At 41.7% G+C, this 24,802-nt stretch overlaps 1 protein-coding gene across 8 annotated transcripts in view; it reads right to left on the reverse strand.

Moving 5' to 3' along the window:
• Positions 1-24,802, reverse strand: part of FEZ1 (fasciculation and elongation protein zeta 1) — a 162,836-nt gene that overhangs the window by 132,075 nt on the left and 5,959 nt on the right. For 6 of the 8 annotated variants that reach the window (XM_044996817.1, XM_044996820.1, XM_044996813.1 and 3 more), the window contains exons 2-3: positions 18,868-19,216; positions 1,033-1,104 (exon numbers count right to left, since the gene is read on the reverse strand). In XM_044996817.1, coding sequence (XP_044852752.1) covers positions 1,033-1,104; positions 18,868-19,178 — 383 coding nt within the window. In that variant the 5' untranslated portion in view covers positions 19,179-19,216. The remainder of the gene's footprint in view (positions 1-1,032; positions 1,105-18,867; positions 19,217-24,802) is intronic. The other 2 variants (XM_044996818.1, XM_044996816.1) reach the window with 1 other exon arrangement.

Raw genomic sequence — 24,802 nt, forward strand, 5'->3', positions numbered from 1 at the left:
CAGTTTGGGGCAACAGCTACAAAGTGTCCAGGCATATTTGGAAGCCCAGCTACAAGATTCCCAGTCTGGACAGGCAAGATAGATTGATGAGATGACCATCAACCTCATTAGTAAGGACCAAAAGGTTTTCCAGGAAATAGTGATGAACAAGAAAACTTTGGCCAATTCAGAACTTGCTAAGAGAGATGGGCACAATACAACTATGAACTTGCTCAGAACTTGCTAAGAGAGATGGGCTTAAGGAACTTAAAATTCACCTTGAGAAGGAACTCCCAGGGTCACCAACCACTATGGAAGTCAGCCATCCGGTTGAGAAATTGGGCCAGATAGAGAACTTAAGTAAGACAGGACAACACTTTTCTACCTCATTTGTAGCAGTCACAGAAGCCCAGAGGATAGAGGGGAAATTTTCTAAACTTGAGTAATACAACACAATACAAAACAATAAGAATATTATACAAAACAATAACAATAAATAATACAAAAGTCCCACTTTCTTTGAGGGAAAAACTCCCTGGAAGGTTTAACATCACTCTGGAATTTGAACAAGAAGTCTGCATAGCAGGGATAGTTGGTGAGCTAATAATTGGTTTGATGCAAAGATTTAAAACCAGATGGGACATTATATAGTCCAACTTCCTGTGTAGCACAAGCCATAGAATTTTGTGTAGTTACTCCTGTATTGGGTCTAATAACTTGTGTTTGTCTAAAGTATATCTTCCAGAGAAGCATCCTGTCTTGATCTGATGATTTAAAGAATGAAGAATAACAAACACGTCCTTAATAAAGACACTGGATTTCTGGCTTATTACAACAATCTGTAACTCACTAATTCTCCCCTCCTGCAGATTAGTTAACTCACCACTTCATGGTCTCTTACAATGTGTGTTAACTACTTGTGCTAAACAACCTATTCCACCTTGTATTTAGCAGTAACGCCTTTTCCAGACCTGAAGAAGAGCTCTGCAAGCACGGAAGCTTCTCTCTTTCACCAACAGAGGTTGGTCCAATAAAATATATTATCTCACTCACCTTATCTCACTAATGTGGAACTGCAAAGGTATATCATGTTTTCTGCTTTCCCCCATCCACTTGTCTGTAACCCTGTCAAAGAACAACTGTGTGATTGAAATGAGAAAATCACTACACTCTCAAATGAACTCACACAGAAAAATGAAAAAAGACAAAAACACCATATTGCCCTTGGGTGAATGCTTTTCACAAACTCTCATTGTTAACATTTTGTATTTCTAATTTGAATTTGTCTCATTTTGGCCATGATTTTCTGAGGCCTGAGTCATGAACATAGAGGACTCAGGGAATTATAGACCAGTTAGCCTAACTTTGATACCTGGAAAGATATTGGAACAAATTATTTGAACAACCAATTTGTAAGCCCCTAGAGGATAACCTGGTGATAAGTAATAGCCAAAATGGGATTTGTTAAGAACAAATAATGCCAAACCAACCCTCTATAACACTGATAGAGAGATATGCACAACTGTGTGCCCTCCTGCCCCCAGTATTAATACATACTCTGGGTTAATTAATAAGTAAAAAGTGATTTCATTAAATACAGAAAGTAGGATTTAAGTGATTTCAAGTAGTAACAGACAGAACAAAGTGAATTACCAAGTAAAATAAAATTAAACATGCAAGTCTATGTCTAAGAAACTGAATACAAATAACACTTCAGCAGTTCCAGTAAGCTTCTTTTTACAGACTAGTCTCCTGCCAGTCTGGGTTCAGCAATCACTCACACCCCCTGTAGGGACTGTCCTTTGTTCCAGTTTCTTTCAGGTATCCTTGGGGGTGGGGAGGCTCTCTCTTTAGCCAGCTGAAGACCAAATGGAGGGGTCTCCCATGGGTTTAAATAGACTTTCTCTCATGGGTGGAGACTCCCTCCTCTCTCTTATGCAAAGTTTAGCTCCAAGATGAAGTTCTGGAGTCACCTGGGCAAGTCACATGTCCATGCATGACTCACAGTTTTTACAGGCAGAAGCCATTGCCCACATGGTATCTTGTATGTTTCCGGGAAGACTTCTTATGTGGATTGGAGCATTCCAAGATGCATTGTTCCTTAAGTGCTTCTGATTGGGCACTTAACTTTGCAAATTCCTTTCTAAAGAAGCTGACCAAATGCCTTACAAAGCTTACTTAGAAATCAAGCAAGTATACAGCCAATATTCATAACTTCAAGTACAAAAATGATATATGTGTAGAAATAGGATGAACAGATTCAGTAAACCATAACCTTTACAGAGATATATTACATGGCACATGTAGCATAAAACATACTCCAGTTATGTCATATTCCCATAAAGCATTATGGGATACATCATCACAAGACCATACTCCAAGAGTAGTTTTCAATGGTTCACTGTCAAACCGGGAGGATATATCTAGTGGGGCCACACAGGGGTCTGACTTGGTTCCAGTACTAGTCACTATTTTCATTAATCACTGGATAATGGGGTAGAGAATATGCTTATAAAATTTGTGCATAACACCATGCTTGGAAGAGTGGCAAGAATTAGACAGAATTAGAATTCAAAATGACCTTCATACATTGGAGAATTAGTCTGAAATCTACAAGATGCAATTCAATAAAGACAAGTGCAAAGTACTACACTTAGCAGTAAAAATCAAATGCATATATAGAAAATGGTGAATGACTGGGTATGTAGTATTATTAGTTAATTATTACATACATTAGAAAACATGGAGTTTAGTACAAGTATTGTAAGATGGATGTTGTCAGTTGTTGGCTGCATGTGTGCTCTTGCTATGTGCTACACCAGCTCTGCGCAGGTAACTAACACCACAGACCTTGATCAAACTGCCCAAGAAGCCCCAAGACTCGGTTCAGTGGTGAAGGTGCTTTGACAGGCTAATTGCTGATGAAGCACGGTCCTTGTGGGTGGGGTGTTCTGTCCCCGCTGATGGCACCAAGACCACTTAGAAAGAGAGGAAATAAAATGAGTCTGCTCTACAGCCTTAGTTCACAGCCAGTTGGCTTTTAGCTCATGCGGTAGAGGCTTATACACTAAGCTCCAGAGGTCCCAGGTTTGATCCTGACAAGCGGGGTCTGTCGGCATTACAAGTGGGGGCTCGTCCGGGATTTCAACTGGGAAAACTCTGAAGCTCAGTATGTGCTTCCTCAGCTAGGGGAGGTATGTAACTCACGCACTAGAAGCTCATGCAATAAGCTCCAGAGGTCCCCAGTTCAATCCTGCCTGCCAACAACCAGGGTCTGCCAGCATTACACTAGCTCCCCAGATCAATGTTTACAGTTAGACTAGCACATGTATGCCCATGACAATGGACTAGGCTCAATGAGTGGCGGAACTTTCCATTCCCCCCTAGGCTGGACAAAGACACCCCCTCTGTGATCTTTTTTTAATACACTGATACAAACAAATACAAATATTGCCCCTCTGAAGAGGTTATTTAGCACCATTACCTTGTACACGTTGGTTCAATGAAGACATTTTTATCCATCACCTTGTCATTCTGACTTTATCTTTAAAAGGCGTTAGTGTGTCCCTGTATCATCTTTGGGGTGTGTATTTATACCATAACTTTGTATCAGGGTGTTCTACTACTACCCTTCTGGAATCTGTTTATGCAAGTGTCCAGTGCCTAGTGCTTCTATGGAGTGTTTGTGTTTTTGAAAAACTAGCCGTATTCTTGCCAAGTTCATGTTCTGGACACCGAACCTGTAGGTAGGCATGTTTTGTAACAGGGCCTAATACTTGCCCAGAGCCTAACTTTTGCTAACTTTGCTTTATAGCAGCAGGGCCTGGCTTTACTTAAGGCCTTAGGCCTCATACCAGGCTCCTTATGTCTCAGGCTCTCTCTTTCTACTACAATAGATGATAAGCTGGCTAAAGGGGAGAATGCAATGGGTTGTTCTGAAAGGTGAACTATTGGGCTGCAAGGAGATTACTAGTGGAGTTCCTCAAGGATCAGTCTTGGGACCAATGTTATTAAAAAAAATTATGAATGACCGTGGCACAAAAAGTAGGAGTCTGTGAGTGAAATTTGCTGATGATATAAGGATGGGAGGCATCATTAATACAGAGGAGGACTGGAATGTTATACAGGAAAATCAGGATGATCTTGAAAAGTGGACTAACAGAAATGGGATGAAATTCAATATTACAAAATGCAAGGTCATGCACTAATAATAATAATTTCTGCTACAAGCTGGGGGCTCATCAGTTGGAAATGACTGAAGAGGAAAGATACCTGGGTGTGTTGGTTAATCACAGGATGATGATGCGCCACCAGTGCCATGCAACTGCAAAAAAGGCAATTGGAGAAGGGGCCTTTAGATATGGGCTGGCTTGCGCCCACCCACCCCTCACCTCCAAAACTTAATAGGTGCCAAAAAGGTAAATGTGATCCTGGTATGTATCAAGTGAGGCATTTTCAGCACAGATAGAGAAGTATTAATAGCACTGTACAAGGCAATGGTCTCATTTGGAATACTGTGTACAATTCTAGTGACCCATGTTCAAGAAAGATTAATTCAAAGTGGAAAAGGTGGAGAGAATACCTACTGGGATGATCAGGAGAATGGAGGTTCTATCTTATGACAAAGACAGGAACAGTGTGGCTTGTTTAGTATAGCAAAACCAAGACTGAGAGAGGATATGAATGCGTTCTATAAATACATCAGAGGTAAATACCAAAGAGGGTGAAGAGCTATTAAAAGGTAAAGGATAACCTTGGAACAAGAATAAATGGGTATAAACTGGCCATGAATAAATTCAGGGTGGAAATTAGAAGAAAGTTTCTAGCCATCAGAGGAGTGAGGTTCTGGAACAGCCTCCCAAAAGGAACTGCGGGGGCAAACAACTTAATTAAATTTAAGAGAGAGCTGCACAAATTTATGAATATGATTGTATCATGGGGTTGCTTGTGCTGATGGGGGCAGGGCTTAGGAGCCCTTCAGGTCCCTTCCAGTTTATGCCTTATGTTGCTTCAGGGCTTCAGTCAGGGCTTCAGGGCTTCACCCTGTAGGCATCAGGAAAGGATGTCCTCTCCCCCAAGCATTCTGTTGTTTCATATTTTTTGTCTTTGTGTTAACATATGGCTGTGAGAGCTGGGGATCTACTAAAACATTAGACAAAAAAACTAGACTCCTTCAAAAAATAAGTGCCTACAAAGATTCTGGGCATTGGTTGGAAAGACTTAATCACCAACAAAGAGATTGAAGAAATCATCCACAGTTCATTTCCACCGGAATCAGAAGGAAACACTGGACATATTTGTGGCATGTACTCTGGATACCAACACACAGACTCCCACATGAAAGTGTCATGTGGAAAGCAACTGGTGTGAGGAAACAAGGGTGTCCAAACAAAACAAAACAAAACACCTTAGGAAGGGCAGAATAATCCATCTCAACACCATACAGCAATTGGAAGAAGCAGCAATTGACAGAGAGGAATGGAAGAAACTGGTTTCCATCCTGTGTGGCAACAATGGTGCAGGAAGGATTTTTTTTTAAAAAGCCTTTAAATCTGCACTTGCTAAACTGTTTGAAATGATCATTAAAAACAGAATAATAAAACACCTGGAAGATCATGAGATGATTACGAGAGAACATGATAAAATTATATAATTACATAAAATAATGACGGGTTTAAAGAAGGTAGATTGAGAATTTCTATTCTCTCTCATAAGAACAAGGGGACATTCAATTCAACTGAAAGGTGGGAAATGCAACACTGATAAAAGGAAACACTTTTTCACACAACCCGTGTAATTAGAACTCAGAGGAACTCACAGGAAGTCATTGAGGGCAAGAACTTAGCAAGATTAAAAAAGAGATTGGACATTTATATGGAAAACAAGAATGTCCAGAGTTATAATTAATTATGACAAAACTTTTGGAAGGGATATTAAACCTCCTGCATTAGGACTTCAGCCAGTCAATAATTACTGGAGACTAGGAAGAGACATAATGTGGGGGGCAGATTACCCTCACATCTACCTACTGCTTCTTACACCCTCCTCTGAAGCATCAGAAGTAGGACATTGGGCTAGAGGGATCTCAGGTCTGATCCGGTCTGGCAGTTCCTGTGGAACAGACTGTGTACAATGTACTCTCAAATGGAGTACATAAACAAACTGAAAATCAGAGTTCTAGCTTTCATGTTACTTGGAGCAATAGTAAGTCAAAAATCCTTCCAGATGGAAGCAATGTTGTCCTTTTAACAAATAGTTTGTGCAAGTGCTGAAAGAACCTCTTCCTGCTATGCTGCACTTCTAAATGACAAACACAAGAGCATAAACCAGAGAATTTGCCCTTCACAGAATGCTTCTCTGAATGGGATCAGCTAAATAACATAGTTCCTGCATCCGACGAAGTGGGTATTCACCCACGAAAGCTCATGCTGCAAAATGTCTGTTAGTCTATAAGGTGCCACAGGATTCTTTGCTGCTTTTACAGATCCAGACTAACACGGCTACCCCTCTGATAGTTCCTGCAGTGGAGCTTCCTGAGGCCAAGATTTTCAGAACAGGAGCCTAAAGTCAACCACTTTAATACACTTTTAGACATGCAGGCTTGGATTTCAAAGGAGCCTGAGGGAATTAGGAACCCAAATCCTATTTCAATGGGAACTTCACCTAACTCCTCAGGCTCCTTTGACAATTCCAGCCTTAAATACATTGCCTGATTTTCAAAAGTGCTGAGCATCCAAGAGGTTCCAGTAAGCTCAATATCATAGACCAGGGGTTGGCACCCTTTCAGAAGTGGTGTGCAGAATCTTCATTTATTCACTCTAATTTAAGGTTTCATGTGCCAGTAATACATTTTAATGTTTTTAGAAGGTCTCTTTCTATAAGTCTATAATATATAAGTAAATTATTGTTGCATCTAAAGTAAACAAGGTTTTTTAAATGTTTAAGAAGCTTCATTTAAAATTAAATTAAAATGGAGAGCCCCCCGGACTGGTGGCCAGGACCTGGGCAGTGTGAGTGCCACTGAAAATCAGCTTGTGCCATAGGTTGCCTACCCCTGTCATAGACACTAAGGCTTAGTTCCCATAGTTTTTGTACCAATTTAATTCTGGGTCTGTTTTTTTTACTGAAATAGTTAAATTGGTGCAATCTCTGATGTGGATGCAGTTATACCAGTATAAGCCCCTTTATATTGGTACAACTGCAGGGGCGCCATTTATGGAGACAGGAGAGGATATGGGGATGTTGCCCTCCCTGTGAGACTCTGTACCTCAAAGTAGCACCCAGGAACCCCCACTGTGATATGATTGTGATTTTTTTGTACAAAGTATGCCTTGTGAGGAATTATTTAAGATGTCTTGATTTGTTGAACATTAATATCCTGTTGAATTGTTTGTACTATACTTGTATGAGAAGTTATGAAGTATTGCTAAATGTGTTACTAAAATATGTTGTGAGGTTGGTAACACCCACAACTGGCCTTTCCGTAACAACAAAGAAGCAACTATCACTGGCCAGACAGGCACTGATGGCCCATCAAGAAGAATCCACTCTCCCAGAAGCTGTTCAGAGACAGCACATACGCAATGAGGACTGCCTGACCCCACATCACAGCAAGGATCTTTTTCGCAGCTGGAAGAAATTATAAAAGAGGGACAGTGACATCATCACTTGGCTTCTCTCCTCCTCCATCTCAAAACCTGGAAGATCATCTGGAAGACACAGACTTTGAACTTCATAGTTTGATCTCAGGCTGGAAAGGGAATCCAGCCTGTGTATTGAGAACTGTGACCTGCCTGCAACATCTATTAGGGTGAGAGACTGATTCAAATCTTCCTTAGGCTGTAGAATGTAGACAGCAAATTTATCTTTACTTCTTATATAACCAACTTTGGTCTCTATACCTACTACTTATAATCACTTAAAATTAGGGCTGTCAATTAATCACAGTTAACTCACGCGATTAACTCAAAAAATTAATCAAGATTAAAAAAATTAATCGTGATTAATCACACGGTTAAACAATAGAATACCAATTGAAATTTATTAAATATTTTGCATGTTTTTCTACATTTTCAAATATATCTATTTCAATTACAGCACAGAATACAAAGTGTACAGTGCTCACTTTATATTATTTTTATTACAAATATTTGCACTGTAAAAATGATAAAAGAAATAGTATTTTTCAGTCCACCTCATACAAGTACTGTATTGCAATCCCTTTATCATGAAATTGCAACTTACAAATGTAGGGTTTTTTGTTACATAACCGCACTCAAAACCAAAATAATGTAAAACTTTAGAGCCTACAAGTCCACTCAGTCCTACTTCTTGTTCAGCCAATCGCTCAAACAAGTTTGTTTACATTAATGGGAGATAATGCTGTCCACTTCTTATTTACAATGTCACCGGAAAGTGAGAACAGGCGTTTGCATGGCACTGTTGTAGCTGGCGTTGCAAGATATTTATAAGCCAGATGCACTAAAGATTCATATTCCTCTTCATGCTTCAGCCATCATTCCAGAGGATATGCTTCCATGCTGATGACACTCGTTAAAAAAATAATGTGTTAATTAAATTTGTGACTGACCTCCTTGGGAGATAACTGTATGTCTGTTTTACCTGCATTCTGCCATATATTTTATGTTATAGCAGTCTCGGATGATGACCCAACACATGTTGTTCATTTTAAGAACACTTTCACTGCAAATTTGACAAAATGCAAAGAAGATACCAATGTGAAATTTCTAGAGATAGCTACAGCACTTAACCCAAGCTTTAAGAATCTGAAGTGCCTTCCAAAATCTGAGAGGGATGGGGTGTGATGCATTCTTTCAGAAGTCTTAAAAGAGCTACACTTTGATGTGGAAACTACAGAATCCAAACCACCAAAAAAGAAAATCAACCTTCTGCTGGTGGCATCTGACTCAGAGGATGAAAATGAACATGCATTGGTCCGCACTGCTTTGTATCGTTATCAAGCAGAACCCGTCATCAGCATGGATGCGTGTCCTCTGGAATGGTGGTTGAAACATCAAGGGACATATGAATCTTTAGCACATCTGGCATATAAATATCTTGCGACGGCAGCTACAACAGTGATGTGCAAACACCTGTTCTCACTTTCAGGTGATATTGTAAACAAGAAGCAGGCAGCACTATTTCCTGCAAATGTAATCAAACTTGTTTGTCTGAGCGATTGGCTGAACAAGAAGTAGGACTGATTGGACTTGTAGGCTGTAAAGTTTTACATCATTTTCTTTTTGAATACAGGGGTTTTTTTGTACATAATTCTATATTTGTAAGTTCAACTTTCATGATAAAGAGATTGCACTACAGTACTTTTATTAGATGAACTGAAAAATACTATTTCTTTTGTTTTTTACAGTACAAATATTTGTAATAAAAATAAATATGTGAGCACTGAACACTTTGTATTCTGTGTTGTAGTTGAAATCAATATATTTGAAAATGTAGAAAACATCCAAAAATATTTAAATAAATGGTATTCTATTATTATTTAATAGCGCAATTAATCACAATTAATTTTTTTAATCGCATGACACGTATTTAAAATCTATCTTTCTGTAGTTAATAAATCTGTTTATCTAAAACAGTGTGGTTTTGGTTGAAGTGCTAAAGTTTTCAGATGCCTAAGTAGCCCCTGTAATCATGGTTAAAGTTCCCCCCTCCTACCAAAATCTGAAATTGTGCCCCTGTATAACCGCATGCACACTAGGGGGGTCTAGCAGTGCAATTTTGTGTTTAGACAAGTCCTTAGGTACTGGAGCTGAAACATCCCCTGGTCATCCAGTTCTTGCAGTCCATTGGTCTCAGTAGCCCATGCTACTCAGTAGCGCAGTAACCCAAGGCAGCTCTTTGTTCTTTTCAAACGTCTTACAAGTCTGTGACAGCCTCTCAACTAATAGATCTGATCCTTTGAGCAGCTTTTAGATACAGAGACAATACTTCTAGGGGTTGTTGCCACGTACAGTACCCTCTGATGCTCTGATTTAGTGATAGTGCCTCTTTGTCCCTCGTCTTCTTTCTAGTCCCTTCTTCCCTTTTACTTTCCCCTTCTTGCTCTTTTATGCCTTTTATCATATTCTGTTCTATGATCTGAATGTCCTGCTCATGGAAACACAGATCATTCTTTATGCAAGTAAATTTGTTTGGTCTCCATTTCCAAGTCCTAGAAATACTTGCCCCCACACCCACACCCACACATATACACCCAAAAACCTCCTTAGAATTGAAGAGACAAGATTAAATTTGACAAGCACAAATTTTAATTTATTTTTTAAATATCATTTATTTCAGAGCCTTTCTGCCCTCCCACCCTCTCAATTGATCTATTCCATCAAATTAGTGGGAAGCACTCTGTTGGATGACCCTAAATGAATAAACCCAAAGCACTGTGTTTCTGAAGGACAGAATATGGAAGCCTGTCTGTGTATCCCATATTATAAATCCCTAATAATAAGAATGGAGCAGAGTCATGGTATCATTTGCCCCAACTCTAAACAGAGTTAAGGGTTTGCCTACAACAGAAAATTAGATCGACTTAATCTACGTTGTCCGACAGGCACTGCAGTAATTAAATCAGCTGTTGGTGTCCATGGCAAGGCAGTAGTGTGTATATTGACATAGTAGGTCAACATAAGCTCCCTTACATCGACCTAACTCTGTAGTGTAGACCAAGTCTAAGGCCTTGTCTACATGACACAGTTTTGTTGACAAAAGTCATCTTTCGTTGACAAAAGGGTGGAGGTACACACACTGAAATGCGCCTCCTGCCGATGTAATTCCCCTGCTACCCTGGCATAATAAAACCACCTTGACGAGTGGCAAAGAACTTTTTGCGACATATTTAGAGTGACACAGCATCAGTGTAGACACTTGTGAAAGTAGAATGAATTATATTGTAAAAATAGAAAGGATTAAAGAAATGTTGTGTGTACCTTTAAGCAAAAGAGCTGAAATGCTGCAATCCAGGTGTCAGGAATGCAGACATAAGGTAAAACAATTGGTCCACTTAAGGGGGATTGGTGAAGTATTAGCCTTAGATCGATAAGAGTTAGTAAGGAAGTAGGATATGCATGCTGTGCCTAAGGTAAATTTCACAGTTTTGCTCTCTTTGTCCCTTTGTTTAGTTCCTGCCCTTTTATCTGTATAAACGGGTGGCTCCAGACCCCAGCACACCAAGCGCATGCTTGGGGTGGCAAGCCATGGGGGGCGCTCTGCCGGCGCCGGAAGGGTGGCAGGCAGGCTGCCTTCGGCGGCTTGCCTGCGGAGGGTCCGCTGGTCCGGCGGCTTCGAAGCCACGGGACCAGCAGACCCTCCGCAGGCAAGCCGCCGAAGGCAGCCTGCCTGCCGTGCTTGCGGCAGCAAAATGCCTAGAGCCGCCCCTGTGTATAAATAAGATAGTTTGTGTCTTGCATGGTGCTCACATTATCTGGGTATTATTAGCAGAGCACTGTGCTAATAAAACAGAGTGGTCTGACAAAACGTGAGTCCTGAGTCTAACTTTGACACACTGCACTTGCTTATGTTGCCTTAATTGGCCTACAGGTGTCCCACAATGCCCATCATGACCACTCTGATCTCAGTTTGAACTCTGCTGCCCTGAAGGGACACAGGTATGTGCCCCTCCTCCTTTTAAAGGTCAGGGAATTTTTGAAATTTCTCTTCCTGTTTGCTCGGCATGGACAATGCACACAGCATCTTCCCAGCTGCGTGGAATACACAGGAGCTGTTGGATCTGCTGGGTCTGTGGGGAGAGGAGGCTGCACAGTCGCAGCTTCAATTCAGCCATAGGAACTTTGATATCTACGGGCTAATTGCTAGTGGCATGCAGGAGAGGGGTCACGAAAGGGACACACTGCAGTGCCATGCTAAGATCAAGGAGCTGAGGCAGGCATACCAGAAAGCAAGGAAGGCCGGCCGTCGCTCTGGTGCAGCGCTGAAGACATGCCATTTCTACAAGGAACTGCATGCCCTCTTGGCTGCAACTCCACCTCCATCGCCTGGAGCCCGGTGGATACTTCGGGTGGGGTGGGGGGGAGAAACAGAAGGAAACAGCCAGCAGAGTCAACCCCAGGGACAAAGTGGTAGACAAGGAAGTGGAGTTGGAGGAGGACGTGGAACACAGGAAAATGTCAAGCGGTGATGTGGTGAGTTGGGACCTTTTTTTGACTCTGGAAGGATCTAGTCAGTCCCAACACTCTGGCTCCAGTGCACATGAAGCAGAGGATGCGAGCGTAGGTAAGCATGCATTTTACTTTGATACTTCATGGTGAGAGGAAATTGAGCTCTCATGTACTTTGTTATACAGTAGAGGAAGGATAAGAAAAAGAAATTAACAACAGAGCTAATGCAGCTACGCAGTGGAGGAAAAGTTTGTTAATGTACACCGGGATATCCTGGGAATCCTCCAAAGAGATCTCTAGGGAATTTTCCTGCAGATATTCTGCAATCAGCCAACTTGTTTTCCCCCCCACTGTAGGAAATTTTGCTGCACCCAACTGGCAATTATTTCTGCAGGAACCAAAGCAGCACACAGGCGAGTAGTATACAGAGACAGTCTGAAGCCGCACGAATGAAAGAGATGCACCCTTGCACCCTGGTTACCCTCAGGAGTGAGATATCGGGTTTGATTACTCCGCCTATGGATAAGGATACCAATATTCAGAATATTTCCACTAGGAGCTTGAAGGAACCCCATTCTCAGACCACCCAGGTCCCTTGTTCCTTCTTGCCCATTCCCCCCTTTCTAACCACCTCCCCCACCGAACTCACCATATTTCAGACTCACACCAAGCTGTATGCTAGCCAAGGGACAGTGAGATAGATGTGTGTGTAAATTTTGTGATTCACGATTGTGAGCACACTCACAATACTGTGTCAGTTCATTGCTTCTTTGGCTTCTGAATATGTGCCCACTTAGAATCATAGAATCATAGAATATCAGGGTTGGAAGGGACCTCAAGAGGTCATCTAGTCCAACTCTCTGCTCAAAGCAGGGCCAACCTCAACTAAATCATCCCAGCCAGGGCTTTGTCAAGTTGGGCCTTAAAAACCTCTAAGGAAGGAGAATCCACCACCTCTCTAGGTAACCCAATCCAGTGCTTAACCACCCTCCTAGTGAAAAAGTTTTTCCTAATATCCAACCTAAACCTCCCCCTCTGCAACTTGAGACCATTACTCCTTGTTTTGTCATCTGCTACCACTGAGAACAGTCTAGATCCAGCCTCTTTGGAACCCCCCTTCAGGTAATTGAAGGCTGCTATCAAATCCCACCCCCCACTCTTCTCTTCTGCAGACTAAATAATCCCAGTTCCCTCAGCCTCTCCTCGTAGGTCATGTGCTTCAGCCCCCTAATCATTTTTGTTGCCCTCCACTGGACTCTTTCCAATTTTTCCACATCCTTTGTGTAGTGTGGGGCCCAAAACTGGACACAGTACCACAACAGCAGAGTACCTGCTTCAGATAAGACAGCAAACCAGGAAGAGTAAGGAGGATATGTTTTGTGAAGTGCTGCAGTCAACAGCTACAGCAGATACTGAAACAAGAACATGGAGAGAGACAATTAATGAAAATATCAGGCTGGATAGCCTGGAAAGGAGAGAGGGACAGGAGTGGATGATTAAGCTACTGGAGGACCAGACAGAGATGCTCAAGTCCCTCATTATGCTTCAGTCAGAGCACATCCATGCATGAGTCCCCCTGCAGCCAGTACAGAATTCCATTCCATGCTTTCCCCAAACTCCCTCACCACATTTTGTGCATGTTCCTGGTCTCTCTCAGTTGTACCCTTGCACTCAACCCCTAGGGCAGTGGTCCCCAACCTTTTTGGCTGGTGGGCACCAGCCGAAGGACCACTGCAGCGGTGGAGCACCCGCCGAAATGCCGCCAAATTTTGGCGGCGACGCTTCTCGTTGACATTGCTTGACGTCGACAAGCGACATCATCGAGAGGCGTCCCCGCCGAAATTCGGGAGCGACACCTCTTGATGACATCACTTGTCGACGGCAAGCAGCGTCATCGAGAGGTGTCCTCGCCAAAATGCCACTGCGGCATTTCGACAGGTGCTCTCCCAGGGGCCAGGATGTGGGTGTTGGGGACCCCTGCCCTAGGGGCTGTTTTCACAGTGAAAGCTGGAATTACACTCAGCTGTGAGAGCCATAACTGAGAGACTGTTCCTCATTTCCATGTCCCCTATTTGACGAATATTTTGTTTTTTATCCTGTTATTAAACTTTATTTTTATACAAATTTACTCTTTATTTGTATCATACGCACATTAGTTGGTGCTAACAATCAAACACAATGGCTATTGGAAGGAATATTTGCACAGTACAAGTAATGCTCAGGAATCAAGCATTATAGGGTTCATACAGGGCGGCAAGTAAACATTTTGCCTGGCTGAATACCTCATATAAAGACACATTGCAAGAAATCATTGTCAAAATACTCCTTCAAAGCCTCCCTGATTTGAATAGCATCCTGTTGTGCCCCTCTAATTGACCTGGTATCTGGTTGCTCAAAATCAGCGGCCAGCTGATCAACCTCAGCACTCCACCCTGGGGGAAACTTCCCCCCTTCACTTCACAACTATTATGCATTGTACAGCAAGCTGCAATGACTGTCAGAATATTTTCCTCGTTGAGATCTAACCTGCCAAAAATTCAACCTTTTAATCTGCCAAAGATACATTCAGTGGTCATTTGGCACCTGCCGAGCCTGTAGTTGAAGTGCTCCTTGCTGTTGTCTAGGTTCCTGGTGTTAGGGTTCATGAGCCATGAGAGCAAAGGTCTCCCAGGATCACTGTGGGCATTTCCACATCCCCCACCAGAATCTTCTGGTCCGGAAAGAAAGTCCCAGCATGCAGTTTGCTATACAGTTCCTAAAGATGCTGTGACGGTGCTGCCCGTGGGACTCAGCTGAGGTCACTCAATTAGGGTGAACTGCAAACAAAATGGGGCAGACAAACCCGAGAAGCTGGTGGTTATTCCAATACTTAATATTTACCAAGCCAGCACAGAACAGCTTCTATAGTACCTCACTGGTTACTTAGAAGTTCAAACAATGCAGTTCCCTTAAAGTACCCAGACTCAGGCCTCCGTCCAGACACACACGTCAGATATGATGATGATTACGGAAAATCTTGTCTCATCATATAAAGAAAAGGTTCTTCCAATCCCAAAGGATCAGCCCATACCCAGGTCCAATTATAACTTAGATCTTACCCAGAATATACACTATTAACCAATTCTTATTAAGTAAGCTAAAAATTATTAAAAAAGAAAAGAGAGAGAGTGTTGGTTAAAAGATCAATATACATACAGACTTGAATTCAATTCTTGAGGTTCAGATACATAGCAGAGATGAGCTTGTAGTTACCAAAAGTCCTTTTAGAAATAGTCCATAGGTTATAGTCCAATGTCCATATTCAGGGTGACTCCAGTCAGTGACTGGGGATCTCAATCCTTATGGCTTAAGGATTCCCCCTCTTGAAACCCAAAGCAGATCTGAGATGAAGTAGGATCGTGTCCCAGGGTTCTTATATGTTTCCAGCAGCCTTTTGGCTTGAGAAAACAATAGGCTTAACTTTTCTTCTCCCAAACATCCTGGCAATTAACACAGGGTAATTTATCCATTAAATAGTTCAGATATAGGTTACCACAACCTTCAAAGAGACACATAGACAATAGTACTATTTCACTCAAGTATCTTCCTAAATGTTAATATTCCTTTTTTGATCTTTGAATTAAAGCCATAGCAATAGACAAGACTTATTTGCTTACATCACAAGACCTGAGCAAACATCTCCCTTTCTACCTCTAACAATGCAGACTTGCATTTCAAAGCTTTATTCATTTACAGATCTTCCTAACAAGTCTCTAAAGTTCCCCCATGGGTCAGGTCCCTCTGTGAGTTAATTAACTCTTTCTGGCCCTGTCACCTTTCAATGAGATATTATATTACACTCATAACATCACAGATACATACATCTGCACCTTCCCTGACCACCCTACATTGATGTCAATGAAATGGCCCTGGTGATCCACTAGCGCCTGCAAGACCATGGAGAAGTAGCCCTTTCAGTTGATGTACTCTGTCTCAAGATGGTCTGGGGCCAAAACTGGGATATATGTTCCATCTATTGCTACAGTTAGGGAATCCCATTGCCTTGAAGCCATCAAATATTTCCTGCACATTACCAAGAGTCACAGTCCTTTGTAGCAGGAGGTGATTGATAGCCCTGCAGACTTGCATCACTGCAACCTCAACAGTGAGGGCAGCTCTCATTCTGGTGTCCTTATGCTGCAATGCTGGGACGAGCTCCACACACAGTTTTGCACATCCGAAAGTTCTACAGCCACTGCTTATCATCCCATACATGCATCACAGTGAGATTCCACCACTCAGTCCTTGTTTCCTGAGCCCAGTACCAATGGTCCACGATGTGCAACTGCTCCATGAATGCCAGCAGTAATCTGGAATTATTTCTTTCCATGGCACACAGGATGGCAGGCACTACTGATTCACTTTCTGTTTCGTAGCTCATGAAATACTGCAGAACCAGCCGCGTTGTGGTCATAATGCTCAGCAGTTCAGGATCCATGCTTTCAGACAGAGATGGTGGGCACATAGTTTACAAGGGCTCTTAAAAATGGCATGAAATGAAGTCAGAAGCCCATGGAATGATGGTATGGAAATAACTGCATCATGGGAGGGTGAGCACACTCCCATGATGCATCACAATCCATTCCCAGATCTCCCAGGATCAGAGGGTGGCAAGTTGCACAGTGGGATAGCTTCCCATAATACAACTCTCTAACTGTCAGTGCAAGAGCACCGACTGTAGATGTGATCTGCCAACACAAGAAGCATTGTGTGGATGTGCACAACCGACGTAATTAAAGCAGATGTAACTTAAGTTGACTAAACACGGTAGTGTAAAAATAGCCTTAGTCTCAATGGTGACCTAGAAGCCTTGTCATTATCTCTTTGTGAGTACAGACATTACAATTTTTTTGAAAACAAAACATTAAAATGGCCTTTTTCCAAAGAAAAAATATTTTGCAAAAAACTATTCACTTATTCAAATGTTTTAATTTTTCACAGACATTTTCATGACTTCTTTATCCATTGTTTTTAATAAAAAAAAATCAAAACCACAATCAAAATGGTTATCAGCTGTTTTTGTTTACTGAAAACAAGTGTCAAGAATCATTTCCATAATGTTTTTGACCAAAAAATATTTTAAAATGCAATAAAAATTTTGAAAAACTGAAAAGAGGTCTATTAGAAACTTTGCACAATGGAAAAGTCTTCAAAATTTCATTTTTTTCTTAAAAGCAGCAAAGAGTCCTGTGGCACCTTATAGACTAACAGAAGTTTTGGAGCATGAGCTTTCGTGAGTGAATACCCACTTCGTCGGATGCATGTAGTGGAAATTTCCAGGGGCAGGTATATTTATATGCAAGCAAGAAGCAAGCTAGAGATAACGAGGTCAGTTCAATCAGGGAGGATGAGGACCTCTTCTAGCAGTTGAGGTGTGAAAACCAATGGACGAGAAACTGGTTTTGTAGTTGGCAAGCCATTCACAGTCTTTGTTTAATCCTGAGCCGTAGAGACTGTCCAGTTTGGCCGATGTACATAGCAGAGGGGCATTCCTGGCATATGATGGCATATATTACAACCGCATCTGCTCTAACCCCTCAGACAGAGACCAACACCTACAAAATCTCCACCAAGCATTCTCAAAACTACATTACCCGCATGAGGAAATAAGGAAACAGATCAACAGAGCCAGACGTGTACCCAGAAGCCTCCTACTTTAAGACAAACCCAAGAAAGAAACCAACAGGACTCCACTGGCCATCACATACAGTCCCCAGCTAAAACCCTTCCAACGCATCATCAGGGATCTACAACCCATCCTGGACAATGATCCCACACTTTCACAGGCCTTGGGTGGCAGGCCAGTCCTTGCCCACAGACAACCTGCCAACCTGAAGCATATTCTCACCAGTAACTGCACACCGCACCATAGTAACTCTAACTCAGGAACCAATCCATGCAACAAACCTCGATGCCAACTCTGCCCACATATCTACACCAGCGACACCATCACAGGACCTAACCAGATCTGCCACATCATCTCCAGTTCATTAACCTGCACGTCCACCAATGTAATATACGCCATCATATGCCAGCAATGCCCCTCTGCTATGTACATCGGCCAAACTGGACAGTCTATACGGAAAAGGATAAATGGACACAAATCAGATATTAGGAATGGCAATATACAAAAACCTGTAGGAGAACACTTCAACCTCCCTGGCCACACAATAGCAGATCTTAAGGTGGCCATCCTGCAGCAAAAAAACTTCAGGACCAGACTTCAAAGAGAAACTGCTGAGCTTCAGTTCATCTGCAAATTTGACACCATCAACTCAGGATTAAACAAAGACTTGAATGGCTTGCCAACTACAAAACCAGTTTCTCCTCCATTGTTTTTCACACCTCAACTGCTAGAAGAGGTCCTCATCCTCCCTGATTGAACTAACCTCGTTATCTCCAGCCTGCTTCTTGCTTGCATATATATATATACCTGCCCCTGGAAATTTCCACTACATGCATCCGACGAAGTGGGTATTCACCCATGAAAGCTCATGCTGCAAAACGTCTGTTAGTCTATAAGGTGCCACAGGACTCTTTGCTGCTTTTACAGATCCAGACTAACACGGCTACCCTTCTGATATTTTTTTCTTAGCTTTTATTTTTCCTTTTCTGGCCAGCTTTATGAGGACTCATTGCATTAAAATAAATTAAAGCCTCTTTGGGTTAAATGTATTATTAGAATTTCTAGTCTACTTACTCCTCATCCTGAAGATGCTCTTCCTCCTCTTGTATCTGGAGGTGATTTTTTACAGGAGCCAGGTTCTCAGTTTTGGCATTGTAATTCCGAAAGCAGACATTCAGCTTCTCATCAAATTCATTCACCAAGTCTTCCATGGACTTGAAACTGATAATTTCAGAGGAGAAGTTCTCAAGCTCAGAAAGGGAGGGATCTTCCAGATGCTGAGGGGATGAGCCGTAAAAACAATGTGTTTTTTCTTCTCTGTCATCAACGTAGCAGGGTCTCAGATCCTCAAACTCCTCATCCAGACTCACCAGTGGGGCTTCCATCTTGGACTGGCTAAAGTGAAATCTTCGAGTCAGATTATCTAGAACAAAAAGTACATTCATGAGTCAGTAATGAGGCTTAGTAACATGTATGCTCACATTTTCTGTTTCTGCAGGCTTCAGTTAATTACTGTGGGAAGAGTAGCCCTGTCTATATTGATGATAATATCAGAACTTTCATTACAACCTGCAAAGAGTTGCTCATAGCCTTTTGAAAATTGCATTTTTGGCCTGACATTTTCCATGTTTGATTTCAGCCAGAGATTAATTATTTTTGGAAAGTCTGAGCAAAATCAGTTAGACAAGGGTTTTTTTATTATGGAAAGATTTAAAAAAATAATACTTAAGTAAACCTTTAACACACATTACTCACACAACTAAAAAACAATTTAATTTCACAAACTGAAATTTTTCAGGCAGGCTACTCTTCATGAGAAACAGGCCTTTGCATTGTTTGCTAAAAACTAAAACAGTTAAGATATAAATATTTTAAAAAAATTGTCATGAGTGCACATTAGAAATTTTTGCAAACTTTGGCAGACTCAATATTGTAGCTCTAGTTAACATCAAAGGGTGGGATGTTCAACAGGACTTGTGCTCCTAAGTCACTTGGGTGCTTTTGAAAATCCCAACCATAGTTAATACTGACATTTCTACAAAATCTGCATTGAGAGAACATTTTAATCAGAAAACTGTAAATATTAATTATGAATGATTTCAGAATACCTTATCAGATGCCCCAAAAGCCACAATCCCAAAAATGAGGAAGAAGGGTATGCTGGGTAAAAACTGATCTGGTTTAGAGGAAAAGGAACAGCAGCTATAAAGAATTGGAAAATAATATATAACAAATGGAAGAAAGGGGAAGTTGATAGTAATGAATATAAATCAGAAATTAGGAATTGTAGAAAACGGATAAGGGAAGAAAGGGGACACAATGAAAAATCTATGGCCAGCAGAGCTAAGGACAATAAGAAGGAGCTTTTAAAAAAATATTAGAAACAAAAGGAATCCTGGCAATGGTATTGGTTCACTACTAGGTGGAAATGGTAGAATTATCAATAAGAATACAGAAAAGGCAGAAGTGTTCAATAAATATTTCTGTTCTGTATTGGGGGAAAAACATATAGTCTCATCATTTGGTGATAATAACATTCTTTTCTCTCAACTCATATCTCTGGACGATGTTAAAGAGAAGCTACTAAATTTAGTCATTTTAAAATAATCAGATCCAGATAACTTGCATCCAAGATTTTTTAAAGAGTTGTCTGAGGAGCTTGCTGGACCATTAATTTTGATTTTCAATAAGTCTTGGAGCACTGGGGAAGTTCCAAAAGACTGGAAGAAAGCTAAAGTTATGCCAATTTTTTAAAATGGTAAATGAGATGACCTGGATAATATAGGTCTGTCAACCTGACATCGGTCCCAGGAATGATAATGGAGCAGCTGATATGGGATTCAATTAATAAAGAATTAAAGGAGGATAATATAATTAATGCAAATCAACCTGTATTTATAGAAAATTGATCCTGTCACACTAACCTGATATCTTTTTTATGAGGTTACAAATTTGGTTGATAATGTACTTCTGTAAGGCATTTGACATGGTACTGCACATTTTGATTAAAAAACTAGGATGATTTCAAATTAACATTGCACACTGTCTGGGACCGTAGGACTGCTGTGCCCCCTTAACTTACTAATCTTGGTTGTTTCTCACAATGCCTTACTGGTGATAAGTAGCAAACCCCTCCAAGTGCTGTTACCAATCAGGACAACCACATGTGGTACCCCACACCCAGCCAGATTGCATGACTGCTCCCAGAGTCACTCACAAATCACACAAAGAAGGCACCAGCCAAATCCCCCAAGCTCCCATCTTATACCACTGGAATATACCCTCTAGCACTGCTCAAGACCCTTTCTTGAGCAATGCAAGTTTATTAATTGGTTCACCACTTCATCAATCATACACTAGCCTTTGTAGCCTGAGCAGATTTACCAAGCACTTCAGTCAAACTCACTGGTAACGATAAACACTAGAATAAGTTTATTGATTACAAAAAGTGGATTTTAAGTGATTATAAGTGATAGGCAAAAAGTCAGAGTAGTTACCAAAAGAAAATAAAAGATAAGCACGCAGTCTAAATTCTTGACCTTATTATACTAGGCAATATCTGAACTAAGCAGTTTTTCTCACCCCACTCAAAACTGTAGGTTGGTTACAGTCTTTCATATGCATGCTCATCCGAGACTATTATAACATGAAATATATGGAAGAATGTGGGTAAAACAGAGCAGGAGACATACAATTCTCCCCCAAGGAGTTAAATCACAAATTTAATTAATGCTTTTTTTTTTAATGAGCATCATCAACATGGAAGCATGTCCTCTGGAATGGTGGCCGAAGCACGAAGGGGCATATGAATGTTTAGCATATCTGGCACGCAAATACCTTGCAATGCCGGCTACAAAAGTCCTATGCTAATGCCTGTTCTCACTTTCAGGTGCAACTGTAAATAAGAAGTGGTTAGCATTATCTCCCTTGTTTGTCTTAGTGATTGGCTGAACAAGAAGTAGAACTGAGTGGACTTGTAGGCGCTAAAGTTTTATATTGTTTTGTTTTTGAGTGCAGTTATGTAAAAAAAATCTACATTTGTAAGTTGCATTTTCACAATAAAGAGATTGCACTTCAGTACTTGTATGAGGTAAATTGATAAATACTATTTATTTTGTTTATCATTTTTAGACTGCAAATATTTGTAACCAAAAATAATAATATAAAGTGAGCAGTGTACACTTTGTATCCTGTGTTGTAACTGAAATCAATATATTTGAAAATGTAGACAAATATCCAAAAATATTTAATAAATTTCAATTTCAATATTCTATTGTTTGACAGTGTGATTAAAACTGTGATTAATCGCGATTAATTTTTAAATTGTGATTAATGGTTTTGAGTTAATTGCGTGAGTTATCTGCAATTAATCGACAGCCCTACTAATGATATACATATTTACTTGTGGCATCTTAGAGACTAACAAGGTGCCACAAGTATTCCTGTTCTTTTTGCGGATACAGACTAACACGGCTGCTACTCTGATACATATTTAGATAGAACAATGGCTTTCAAGAGATCATAACCTTTCCCATGATACCTCACATGACATTCTTTACATGAAATACCACAATTATATACAAATGATGAATATGGGGGCTACAGGGCACTCCCCCAAAGTATAGTGGTCACAAACTGACAGCTCTCAAAATGTTACTGTAAATGAGGAATCATCATCAAGTGGTGTTTCCAGTGGGGTCCTTCAGTGATTGGTTTGCAGCCTATGCTATTTAACATTTTGATCAATGACCTGGAAGAAAACATATTTTGTACACTGAATAAGGCAAAGCAAGCTTGTATTAGCTATGCATATGCAGTGCAGCCCTCTTTCATTTAGAACTAGAGCTGGGAGAATTTTTTTTATATGTGGTTCAACTCAGCTGTATTCTCTCCCTTTAGTGTTTGTAAATTCTAAAAGCTTTGAAAGTGGCCTTCAAAGTTTGCTCAGATATGCACTTATGGGATCACGCATGTGTATTTGCAGCATCAGTGTGGAGAGCAGAAAGACCCCTTATGACTCTTTGCAACAGGCTATTCTGATCTTCACTGGCAAGGGTGCTTGGTTGAGAGGAGTTTGGATGCTGGTGCTATGGTAGTATTGCTTCCTGTCTGTGTCTGGAAGCTAATGTGACCACTTCCTTCTGCATCAGTATACAGAATGTCCATCTTGTTCATTGTGCATGTGCTCATGGACCTCACCATTTGTAATTGCAGCTTACAAATGGCAATAGGCCATTTCTTCATTTCACCTTTGAAAGAAGAGGGGCAGATTTTTGTAGATGGGAGCATACAGGTCTGGAAGCAGGGGGGACCAGGAAAGCCATGGGTTATATATTTAATATTTATATGCATATAAAACATTAAGGCCAGAACTTTCAAATGAGAAGGGAGAGCTACTTGGGCAAGAGTGGTTCACCTGCCCTATGCTGCTCCCCCTGCTGCGGCCTGGGCTCTCCTCACAATCCCTAGAAGCAGGTGAGGGGAATGTTCCTCCACACACACCCAGGGACTATATCACCCTAGAGAGGGGAGAAGCAAGAAGGGATGCTTGGCATGTTGGTGGGGATGTCGTGGGCAGCTAATGAGAAGGGTGCCTGCACTTAAGGGGATGCTGCATTGGGGGTAGGTGCCAGGGAAGGTGTGCGTGTGCCTGGGTGAGATGGGTGTCTGGTTTGGAGATGGGATCCAGGGGCAATATTAATTGGTTTATTTGATGTTTGGGGGGCTAGATTAAGGCATATAAAGGCTCATGATTAGGGCCCCAGGTCCTGGAGTCATGTGATTTCTTCAGATTCTAAACTTTCATTTTAAGAAAAGGGCATTTCCAGCCAATGTAGTTGTAAAGAAATGCATTAAAATGTGGCACAATTATAAATGAACAAGTCAGAGCTGCCTGCCTGAGTATGGAGATAGTCTGAAACACTAGCTCTGAGAGAACTGCCCCCATGCACCACCATGGGAGGTTAGCACCTAGATCCCCTGCTCTGGGTGGGGGGCTTGCCAAGCCCACCCCAGCAAGGAGCTTAGTGGCAGGAGGAGAGAGTGCAGTGGGCCTTGCCCCCGACCCCAGCAGTTATACCCTGGCTGATGGGGTAAGTACTAGGGAGCCCCTGCTGTCACCCCTTCCTCTCTGGAAAAGGAGATGAGACCCCTGTTGCCTCCCCTCTGTGCCAAAGGGGAGGAAGTGACCCTGCTGCCACTCCTGGGGCAGAAGGAGCCTAATGCCACTGCACTGGCTCTGAGAGGAGAAGGGAACCAGTGCTTCCACCCTTCAAGTGAGGAAGGATGCAGAACAGAGCCACATTGTGCCTATGGACCCAGATGACCTTAGCCTGGCCCTGTCTGGCATTAATTGGTGTCAGAGATCAGACAACTGGTGAAAGCGATCTCCAGGCCAGATGGGCTACACCATGTAGGTGGGAGTCATGGCTTGGGGCACCAGAGTACTTTGGTCTCAGGAGTACTTGAACTAATCAGTACAGGATACATTTTTCAAGCCTTGTGGTCCTTGTCCTTCTGACAAAAGGGGTTGATTTGCTGTCCCTCACCTCCTTCACTTCAGCCTGGGTTCCTTGCCATGAATCTGACACCACCACCTACACATGGCATCCTACTCCATCACCTCCCTCCAACCCTTTTCAAGTTATGGGCCTCTTCCACCCCTTGACTGCAGCAAATGGACTTTTTCTAACTGGTCATCCTGCAGGCCTAAGTTAGTTCCTCTCCATATCCCGTCCTTCTTTAGCGTCTCCAGTCTCCTGACTCCAGGCCACCTTCCCTGGCTGCATTATCCTCCACAGACTCACCCTGGCCCAGGCAGCTGGGAAGCAAGAGATTTGGCAGCTTTCTTTTGTTAGACATGGGGCAAGCAGGTAGGGTGACCAGATGTCCCAATATTTTGCACTCCAGCTTTTTGTTTTGTTTTGTTTTGCTTTGGCAGCCCTCACCCCCCCACCCCCCATGTTTCTCGATATTTTGTTCTTGTCATCTGGTCACCCTACAAGCAGGT

This window comes from Mauremys mutica, chromosome 22, assembly GCF_020497125.1.
Source record: "Mauremys mutica isolate MM-2020 ecotype Southern chromosome 22, ASM2049712v1, whole genome shotgun sequence".
Taxonomy (NCBI): Eukaryota; Metazoa; Chordata; order Testudines; family Geoemydidae; genus Mauremys; species Mauremys mutica.